Here is a 10,963-nt window from a genome sequence, read left to right on the forward strand (position 1 = left end):
ATAAGAGGACAACGCTAAGTTTGGTGAGGAGGAGGCAGTACCACTGCAAAAATCACATTTGGTAGGAGGTTGGGGGAATGGCAATAAAATCACTGACAATTTACACCCCTTTACCTGACAAATGAGCAGGGGTCAGACAGCCTTTGATTTTAAATAAAGCTGTTGGACCAGAACCTGGTGTCATGTGACTTTGCATTTTGTCCAACCCCAGTAACTCCACATCAAATTTATGTTTGGGCAGATACAGCAGGATTTAGTGGGTTATCATGGTAATATGGAGATCTCCTACAGCTGGTGCCACTCCTTAATAAAAGGAAACAATGTCTTAATATGAATAAAGAAGTGTATCGATTGTGTTTGAGGGGGCAGGGGTAAGAATGCGGGTATGCGTCACAGAGTTAATGCTTTCTCTTCCGTAAAAGGTGGGGGAAGGCCAGATGCTATAGTATAGGAACAAGAAACACATGCACACAAAGCCTGTGCCAAACAGACCTGCTTTCACTCTCCAGAAGGGTGAACCTACGTGTAACTATGAGGTGACTTGGTGTTCAACGTTTTCCAAGATCAAATGCGATGATAACCAACACGCAGACAAGAAAGAGGGCCAATTTGATGATACACCTGAAGTAGCATTTATTGTCATCCATTCAACCCAACAATGATTTAAGGTTTGGCATTCCAAGGGTTTTCAATTTTGCTTTTTCTCTTAAATGCTGTTTTGTGAGCTCAATCAACTTGAACTGATTGGTAAAGCGGATGTTTTTACAAAGAAAACATAACCATTGAGGTTCAGACAGACATCTGACCAAAAATGTGGCTCTTAGAACAAAAAGTATCAAAACATTTCAGCAGATGCAATGCATTACCCAAGATCTGTGTACATTATCGAGCTCCATATAAATTAAACAGCCAAAATAAAAATATTCTGCAACACAAAACAACCAGTCTCCCAGCTTTATCGCAATTTGCTTCATGATTAAGGTTCCATTGGCTATAATGAGCAGGCTATATGTAAACTCCACAATACAGTCAATTCCTGATCCACTGATTTGTTTTAGTTGTTTGAGTACCAAGCTTCCATGACTAAATAGGGATACTGTAGGCTCCACATGCACAGGAGCAACTGGTCAAGAGAAAAGGTCATAACCTTTGCTTATTCTAATCTTGGTTCAGGGTGCTTAAAACACCAAATGCTTTCTCATTTCGTTCAAGGGTGGGGGGGGATGGAGTGAAGAGGCAATTGCTCACTTTAAAAACTGCTCAAACATTAAAAAGGGACCAAAGCAAATTGATCTGAAAGTGATCCACTGGCAACAAAATGGCTCAAAGAATTAATTTTTTTTTTTGCATGATTTTGAAGTGTGACTACAGCAAAGGGGCTTAAATACTGATGCAGCCAATGAAGATGCATCGAGTTGATCTGTCCTTCTCTGACGGGCATACAGCGGCTTTAGAGGAGCTGTGTGTACAGTAGATAACAGCACTGGGGTATATAGCACGTGTGCGTGTGGGCTTATTTAGGTGAGGCGGGGAAAGAGGGGAGAGGGGATGAGTGGGGGGTGGGGTGGGGATGAGTGGGGGGTGGGGTGGCGGCAGTGACTGCACAGACTCAATTGTTGCCTTCTCCTGCCTCGTCATCCTGCTGATCACTCGTCCAGAGGGTGAGGTTGTCTCGTAGTAACTGCATGATGAGAGTCGAGTCCTTGTAGGAGTCCTCGTTTAAAGTGTCCAGTTCGGCGATGGCGTCATCAAAGGCTGCCTTGGCCAGATGACAAGCCTGCTCTGGGGCATTCTGGATCTCATAGTAGAAGACTGAAAAGTTGAGGGCCAGACCGAGGCGGATAGGGTGGGTAGGCTGCATCTGAACCTTGCTGACATCGAAGGCCTCCTTGTAGGAGGCCTCAGACTTCTCCACCACACTGGCCTTCTTTTCACCGGTGGCTACCTCGGCCAGGTAACGGTAGTAGTCGCCCTTCATTTTCAAGTAAAAGACCTTGCTCTCCAACTGGGTCTCGGTGCAGTTCTTTATGAGGTACTTGTCGAGAAGCTCCAGCACATCTTTGCACACAGTGTCCAGCTCCTTCTCCACCTTCTCACGGTAGGCACGCACCATCTCCAACTTCTTCTCATTGCCGTCAGCACAGGTCTTCTGCTCAATACTACTGATCACTCGCCAGGATGATCTCCGGGCTCCTACCACATTCTTATAGGCCACAGAGAGAAGGTTCCGGTCTTCATTGGACAGGGCCTCATTCAGCTCAGTTACCTACAAACAGCAAAACCAACAGTGAATAAAATTCACATTAGGGACACAAGTGAGAGCAGTTAGCCGCCACAATGTCATCTGTCTGTGGGAATAGCACATGGACAACGGCATTGTGGTATAACAATGTGATAGAACACACTGCACAGTGTCACAAAATCCCCTAATGCAAACTAGGTGCTTCGCAAGTTAAATTGTACAACAGGGATCAGTTTTATTTAGAGTCTGGAGGGAATCCAGTCTAAAGGAGGCAGACGTTCTCTGTGCTTTACCGTAACCCTTTGATAAAGCTGACCCAGGCAGATCCCAGTTTCAGAAATGCCAGGAGGGGGCCAGGACAGTTAAAGTGATTAAACACTGGCAGGAAGTATTGGGCCTCATGTTATCTGCATACCTTTCTCTATACGGCACTTTCCCCCCCATAGACGAGCTTTTTTTAATAAAAAAACTTGGCTCTTCCATAACTGCCTGGTGAGAGAAACAATAGTGGCCATGGTAAATGAACTGTACATGACAATCCTGTGACATCTGACTCATTATCTCCAAACAAGCTCTCACCCTTTACAAAGAAACCCCATCTTTGGGATTAACTTGTTAGAACTATGACACACTACAGTTACTCATTGGTTACCAAACAAAACCTCACATTATAGAAGGACCATCTTTGTTAGAAGAACATGCTACCTGACCAACTGTCAGTTGTTTCTTGATGCCACATAAAATGAATTCAAATTTTCATGAGCCACTTTTACACTAGTCACAATTCAGCAACCATGTGGGAATTAACTGCTGAGCAGGAACATTGTTGAACACATTTTCACCATTCCATGGCAAGGGAGGTGGGGAAAAGAGAATAAAGGGTCGAACCACCTCCCAACACTCTAATGCATGGAGAGAGTGCAGTTTCTCCCTGCCTCATTGCACTGTAGTTATACCACAATGCTGAGAATTCTCCACAATAGCACTACCTTGAATCTTCCAGTTGGAGACAAGATCAATAGGACCTATGATCACTGGTAAACATGAGCCAGCTAACTGGACAAGAAGGAATACTCTGACGCTGGAAACGCACAGCCAGTCAGGTGGTATCCGAGGAGCAGGACAGCCAATGTTTTGAGCATAAGCCCTTCATCAGGGATTCTGGATGCTCTTCAGAGGGTTGGTGTGGGCCGAACGGCCTGATTACGCATAGTAGGGATTGAATGATTCGGTACATGCTCATTCTGTGTACACCCTATTACTGCACTGGGTAACTATATAACAGAAGACAAATGGCAGTGCGGTTTGGGGAAAAGAGGTTCAATATAGGAGTTGGGGTATTATACTCAGGCTATCCCTAAACATCAGTGCAAAACAATGCAAACAAACAGAGTTTGAAATTAAGTAGGAGCAAGTTGAAAGTTCAGCATCAGTTCCAAGGAAACAATCTAGTTGAACTTTCAAAGGAATTCATTAAAAGCTTTCACACAAGGTGTGTAACACACACACACAGAAGACTTCCTCGTACCAGCTGCACCAATGTCTCAGACAATGGAGTAACTCTCCCTATGACAGTCTGGGATGCAACCAAGGTGTGAGGGAAACCAATCCAGTCCATCTACACAAGTAGTGTAGGATCCCAGGAGAGAAACAAGCATATCAAGCAGAGTGTAGACATTACTAACTCAATGGCATCAAACATTGTTATGGGAGGCAACAGCTAGCACACCTGAGAATTGGGGATAGAATGGTAGCTGGGGTATGGTGGAAAGGATGGGGAGGGGGCTCTGCTGAGTGTAGAAAGGGAAGCACAAATATCAGAAAGCGATTGTTTGGGTGGTGGTGGTGGTGGTGGGGAGAGATTGCGAAGGAATCAGGACAGTTGTCAAATCATCTCAGCAGCCAGAGGCAACATTCTCAGGGCATAGTGAATTTGGCGCAATACTTAGAGCGCTGTTGAGATTGGGTCATCAAATATATTCCAGGCTGCGACAGGGGGGGAGTATTAATCCATTAGGGAATCAAGGGTTATGGTGAAAGGACAAGACAGTGGAATTGAAGACTATCAGATGAGCCATGACCTCACTGAATGGCAGAACAGACTCAAGGGTCAAATAGCCTACCCCTACACCCACATCATACAAAAGCAAAGGTGATGGGCTGAACTAGTGGTGATCAAATACCTAAATGGGTCTAAGGCAAAGTCTAACATCAGTACAAATAGCTGGAACATCCTTGCAGCCCTCAAAAGGGGTGGGGAGGGAGAAAAGGGGGATTTATTATTAGTAACTGCGACACACTGTACCTTGAGCCATGTCCTTTTAATGTTCATCAGCACTGGAGATGTTAGCTAATGAGACATATATGACTACTGCGCAAACTGCCAAGGAAATTCAACACCCAGATGGCTGGAAGATAGACAAACAGCAGTTGGCCTGCTCTTCCCACGAGCTGCCGGGCAAAGTAGTGCTGAGCCGACAGCCCCACCAATGCAACAGAAAAATACACGAGGGACATCACTATTTCCAGGCTCTGTCTCTTGAGCTCATCGTGGCTGGTGAGCAGGTGTTTCAGCTGTAATGCTGTCAATACTGCTCCCTCAGCCACAGGGTGGAAAGCTGGCCCACTGTAACTGACCTGATTATTCCCCCTGTCCCCTCTACAGAAAAACACAGATGGCCCACAGCACTGACTGTGGATTTAAAGCAAGAACCTTGCCTGGGGTCACAGCAATTAGCATCAAACTGCAACCTTTCAGTCTTTGCACACCTCTGCAATAGCTCGAGTCACATGCTTATCTTTTCAAATATTTATTACATCCCTTTTGAAAGGGAATACCAAATCTGCCTCCATTGCTTTTTATCTTAAACAAATGCCAAAATTGTCCTTGCAAAGCCATTCCTTCACTTCTTTGGGGCGGGGTGGGATTGCCAAGTGAACTATCCCAACAATTAGCTGGCTGCATCATTCACACCCCACTTACTGAAACCAAAGCCACGACCACAACTGTTCATCAGCCCAAGATACTGTTTACTGCCCAGATGCAATCATATTTGTAATGAAGACACTGTCAGACCACATGCAGCCAGCCTCAAATGGTACAAACAATAAACCCACTATTTAGAACAGACACATAGTAATTAGGGTAGTGAGGACCTACATAGGTCAGTGCAGCACCACAATAGGTGAGGCAAACAACCAACATGGCTCATTCCCAACCTGCCCAAGCCAGAGATGCATGTCCTTATGGAGCAAGTGGGTAAGGTCATCCCGATTGTCAATTCAACGCTTGAAGGGAAAATTGTGGTAGCAAAGTAGCTATGTCACCAGAATAGCAACCAAAGCACCCAGCTAACCTGCCACAGACCTGCCCCCAGATCCGACCATGGCAGATAATTAAAATTCATTTAAAGTTAATTAAAATTCAGTAAGAAAACTTGAATAAAAAAAACTAGACAAAAGGCAATCATCGGTGGTCATAAAACCCCATCTGGTTCACGAAAGCCTTTTAGGGAAAGAAGCCTGCCCTCCCTGCCTATCTGGCTGCATGTCACTCCAGACCTGCAGTAACACTGCTGACTTCTAACTGCCCTCTGGGCAAGATATACTGGGGACCAGCCAGCAACACCCGTGACCCATTTTAAGCAATTCTTATTACAAAAGAATCCAAACTGATAAAAGCCAGATGCAGCTTACTGGAAATGGCATTTTTTTTTTGGAAAAACATCTCTCCTGAGCAGACCTGGAGGAGAAACCATTTTGATCATTTTCTCAGGCCCACTCCAATTCCTCGAAGGCATGAAATGCTTCATTGCAGCTACTCTGATGCAATGTTCAAATAAACATGACCTAGCTACATCTGCTGCATGATTTCCTGCGAACATGCAGTCCCAGTGGAACCTTGCGCTGACAGCTGTTGCTCTCCTGCATCCCATAATACCATCTATCCTGATCTGCCAGCTCGTCCACATTCCTACAGTGAAAAACCACCCAGAATGACGGAGCCTTTCACCCACAGCAGGGGCCCCACTGACAATTCTCCCTTTAAAGCTCACGCAAACTTAACATATTCAGACACTGAGAAGGCAAGATGAAAATAGATACATGGCGCAAGTGTCCTTATACACACTGGGTTCCACTAACTGTACTCCCAAGATTCTTTCATTGTCCCCAGAGTTTCAAAGCAGTCACAGCCTCCACGTTCACCTTCACCCAAAGGATTCCTAGCCCCATCCATTGCCGGAATTCCGACAGTCCACAGCTGGAAAAGCCTTCCATCAAGCCACAAAGTGTCCACCGCAAAACAAAATCCATAAGTAATCCCTCAACACTTCCCAGGCTAGAGCTGATTATTGTACCATTCATGCACACCCATCAACTCACTTCCCTCAGTTATATTTAATTTCTTCCTCACTAAGGAATGGTGCAATGAAGCGAACAAACCAGTCCACTCAAAGATAAAAGCCAGCATTTCAAGGCATTTCAACTGTTTTGCATCAAATCTAATAAACTGCACTAAAAAAAAAAGACAACTGGGAAATGGTTATCAGAAATCAGGAGCCAACAATACCCAGACCTTAACACTGCCTGAGTTACCTCTACTGCATGCACCAGTTTATCCTCGACCATCACGCACTGGCTCTTTCAGAGTGCCACCTTTCTGAAAAACTGACCTCCATCACCTTACACATCTCACCATCACATAATCAGCAAATACAATGCTTTCTCCATCTTTTGCCACCCAACAAAATAAACCGACTTGAATAAAATTATTTAGCTAAATCCATGGCAGGGGTGTCCACGCACCAGATAATGATTTTTGGTTCAGTTTGAGGAAATATACACCTCCTCGGGGGGAGGGGAGCCCCGCAATGTAAAGCGGCACTAATGCAGACCACACCCAATTAAGTTGCTCCCCATCCACCCACCACCACCACCACCACCCCTGGGTTAGCGTGACAGGAAGTCGGGTCTGTGGCACCCGCACGTGCAACCCCACATGGAGAATGGTTAAGAATATACATGCGGAAGGGAAGGGGAGAGAATGAAAGGTGGGCTGCAAGGAGAAGCTGCTGGAGACAATGTGAGGCAGGCACACAGACAGAATGCGTACACCCCTGAACCAGCTGTCAGCTCCCCCAGCTGAGCGCAGGAGCTGGTATTTGGGGGGAGGGGAGAGGAGAGAAGGATAGGAGGGAGGTAAAGGGGAGGGAGGTAAAGGGGGGGGGGGGGGGGGGAGAGAAGGGTGGGAGGTAAAGGGGAGGGGGGGAGAGAAGGGTGGGAGGTAAAGGGGGGGAGAGAAGGGTGGGAGGTAAAGGGGGGGGAGAGAAGGGTGGGAGGTAAAGGGGGGGGAGAGAAGGGTGGGAGGTAAAGGGGGGGAGAGAAGGGTGGGAGGTAAAGGGGGGGAGAGAAGGGTGGGAGGTAAAGGGGGGGAGAGAAGGGTGGGAGGTAAAGGGGTGGTGTGGGGGGGGAGGTGTGGGGGGTGTGGGGGGGGGAGGTGTGGGGGGGGTGTTGGGGTGGGGAGGTGTGGGGGGTGGTGGTGGTGGTGGTGGTGTGGGGGGGTGTGGGGGGTGGTGGTGGTGTGGGGGTGGTTGGTGGTGTGGGGGGGGTGGGGGTGGCGGTGAGGGGGGGTTGGGGGGGTGGTGGTGGTGGGGGGGGAGGTGTGGGGGGTGTGGGGGTGGTTGGTGGTGAGGGGGGGTTGGGGGGGTGGTGTGGGGGGGGGATGTGGGAGGGTGGTGTGGGGGGGGGAGGTGTGGTGGTGTGGGGGGGGGGGGAGGTGTGGTGGTGTGGGGGGAGAGGTGTGGGGGGTGGTGGGGGGGGGGAGGTGTGGTGGTGTGGGGGGGGGGGAGGTGTGGTGGTGTGGGGGGGGAGGTGTGGGGGGTGTGGGGGGTGGTGGGGGGGAGGTGTGGGGGGTGGTGGTGGTGTGGGGGGGTGTGGGGGGTGGTGGTGGTGTGGGGGGGGGTGTGGGGGGTGGTGGTGGTGTGGGGGGGGTGTGGGGGGGGGGTGGTGGTGTGGGGGGGGGTGTGGGGGGGTGGTGGCGGTGTGGGGGGTGGTGGTGGCGTTGGGGGGGGTGTGGGGGGTGGTGGTGGGTTGGGGGGGGTGTGGGGGGTGGTGTGGGAGGGGGTTTGGGGTTGGTGGTGGTGTGGGGGGGGGTGTGGGGGGGGGTGTGGGGGGGGGTGTGGGGGGGGGTGTGGGGGGGGGTGTGGGGGGGGGTGTGGGGGGGGGTGTGGGGGGGGGTGTGGGGGGGGGTGTGGGGGGGGGTGTGGGGGGGGGTGTGGGGGGGGGGTGTGGGGGGGGGTGTGGGGGGGGGGGTGGGGGGGGGGGGGTGGGGGGGGGTGGAGGTGTGGGGGGTGGTGGTGTGGGGGGGGGGTGTGGGGGGGGGTGTGGGGGGGGGTGTGGGGGGGGGTGTGGGGGGGGGGGGTGGGGGGGGGGGTGGTGTGGGGGGGGGGTGTGGGGGGGGGTGTGGGGGGGGGTGTGGGGGGGGGTGTGGGGGGGGTGTGGGGGGGGGTGGGGGGGGGGGGTGTGGGGGGGGGTGTGGGGGGGGGTGTGGGGGGGGGTGTGGGGGGGGGGTGTGGGGGGGGGGTGTGGGGGGGGGGTGTGGGGGGGGGGGTGTGGGGGGGGGGGGGGTGGTGTGGTGTGGGGGGGGGGTGGTGGTGTGGTGTGGTGGTGTGGTGTGGTGGTGTGGTGTGGTGGTGTGGTGGTGTGGTGTGTGGTGTGGTGGTGTGGTGGGGGGGGTGGTGGGGGGGGTGGTGGGGGGGGGTAGGTGGGGGGGGTGGTGGGGGGGGTGGTGGTGGTGTGGGGGGTGGTGGTGGTGTGGGGGGGGGTGTGGGGGGGGGTGGTGTGGGGGGTGGTGGTGGTGGTGGGGGGTGGTGGTGGTGTGGAGGGGGGTGGTGTGGGGGGTGGTGGTGGTGTGGGGGGGGTGTGGGGGGGGGTGGGGGGGGGTGGGGGGGGTGGTGTGGGGGGTGGTGTGGGGGGTGGTGTGGGGGGTGGTGTGGGGGGGGTGTGGGGGGGGTGTGGGGGGGGGTGTGGGGGGGGGGTGTGGGGGGGGGTGTGGGGGGGGGTGTGGGGGGGGGTGTGGGGGGGGGTGTGGGGGGGGGTGTGGGGGGTGGTGTGGGGGGTGGGTGTGGGGGGTGGTGTGGGGGGGGTGGTGTGGGGGGTGGTGTGGGGGGTGGTGTGGGGGGTGGTGTGGGGGGTGGTGTGGGGGGTGGTGTGGGGGGTGGTGTGGGGGGTGGTGTGGGGGGTGGTGTGGGGGGTGGGTGTGGGGGGTGGTGTGGGGGGTGGTGTGGGGGGTGGTGTGGGGGGGTGGTGTGGGGGGGTGGTGTGGGGGGTGGTGTGGGGGGTGGTGTGGGGGGGGGTGGTGGGGGGGTGGTGTGGGGGGGTGGGGGGTGGTGGTGTGGGGGTGGTGTGGGGGGTGGTGGTGGTGTGGGGGGTGGTGGTGTGGGGGTGGTGTGGGGGGTGGTGGTGGTGTGGGGGGGGTGTGGGGGGGGTGTGGGGGGGGGGGGGGTGGGGGGGGGTGTGGGGGGGGGTGTGGGGGGTGGTGTGGGGGGGGGTGTGGGGGGTGGTGTGGGGGGTGGTGTGGGGGGGGTGGTGGGGGGGTGGTGTGGGGGGTGGTGTGGGGGGTGGTGTGGGGGGTGGTGTGGGGGGTGGTGTGGGGGGTGGTGTGGGGGGTGGTGTGGGGGGTGGTGTGGGGGGGTGGGGTGTGGGGGGTGGTGTGGGGGGGTGGTGTGGGGGGTGGTGTGGGGGGGTGGTGTGGGGGGGTGTGGGGGGGGTGTGGGGGGGGTGTGGGGGGGTGGTGTGGGGGGTGGTGTGGGGGGTGGTGTGGGGGGTGGTGTGGGGGGGTGTGGGGGGGGGGTGTGGGGGGGGGTGTGGGGGGGGTGTGGGGGGGGGTGTGGGGGGGGGTGTGGGGGGAGGTGTGGGGGGAGGTGTGGGAGGTGTGGGGGGTGTGGGGGGTGTGGGGGGTGGTGTGGGGGGGTGTGTGTGCACACTCACCGCCTTCATGGCCGCCGCCATGTCATCGTAGCGCTCGGCTTGCTCGGCCAGCCTGGCCCGCTGCACCAGCTGCTCTCGGTCCACCATCTCCGCGCGTACACACGCTCAAGCCGATCCTGGGGTGGGGTGAGGGGGGGGGGGAGGGGAAGGGGGAGAATAGGGGGTGAAGGATGCCTCTTGCCGCTGCTGCCGTGTGGAGACGGTGTGTTCCCGCCGCCGCCAACTGTCTCTGTCTCTGTGTGTCCGTGTGTGGCGCCGCAGCCCCTCCCACCCCCCCCTTCCTTACCCACAATGCCCCGCGTTGCCGCAGTCGAGCATGCGCACTGCGGCCACGCCCGGACCCCGGCTATTTAACGGTGACGTCAGCTTCTAATTTTAGAAACCTGCGGATTTTTTCCACCCCCTTCCGGGAGGGCGGGGCCGCCGCCGGAGCGCGCAGGCGCACTGGTTCCCCGGCGGGGCGGGGCCGTCAGCGCAGGTGCGGCCTCACTGAGGGGGCGGAGTTCCTTCCTTCCCCCCCCCCCCCCCCCCACCTCCAACCGACCAGTGCGGTTGCCATGGCAGCCGTCCCACGCCCAGCGGGAGCGAGGGGAGGTGGTGCCGAGGGCGCGAGCGCGAGGCTACTCTGCTCAGTAGCCAGTGTTGTGTGAACCTCCCTCTCTAAAGGGGTTGAACCTACCCCACAGTGGGCATTGCTGCATTGGGGTGGGTATTGGTGAGAGCATTGCTGCA

The 10,963-nt window shown here is 54.9% G+C and overlaps 1 protein-coding gene across 1 annotated transcript; it reads right to left on the reverse strand.

The window, feature by feature from the left end:
* Positions 1-608: 608 nt before the first annotated feature.
* Positions 609-10,492, reverse strand: LOC140487812 (14-3-3 protein gamma-1-like). The gene is made up of 2 exons (XM_072587094.1): positions 10,232-10,492; positions 609-2,266 (listed from the first exon to the last, which is right to left on the reverse strand). Exons 1-2 carry the CDS (start codon positions 10,316-10,318, stop codon positions 1,610-1,612), a joined length of 744 nt encoding a protein of 247 aa, XP_072443195.1. The 5' UTR covers positions 10,319-10,492; the 3' UTR covers positions 609-1,609.
* Between the last annotated feature and the right edge of the window lie 471 nt (positions 10,493-10,963).

Source organism: Chiloscyllium punctatum, chromosome 17 (assembly GCF_047496795.1).
Source record: "Chiloscyllium punctatum isolate Juve2018m chromosome 17, sChiPun1.3, whole genome shotgun sequence".
NCBI lineage: Eukaryota > Metazoa > Chordata > Chondrichthyes > Orectolobiformes > Hemiscylliidae > Chiloscyllium > Chiloscyllium punctatum.

Excerpts from the sequence above, each read along its gene's own strand:
- LOC140487812 (XM_072587094.1), bottom strand. The coding sequence starts at position 10,318 with ATGGTGGACCGAGAGCAGCTGGTGCAGCGGGCCAGGCTGGCCGAGCAA. Across the intron at positions 2,267-10,231 it reads TGGCGGCGGCCATGAAGGCG|GTAACTGAGCTGAATGAGGC; the intron begins GTGAGTGTGCAC and ends TGCTGTTTGTAG.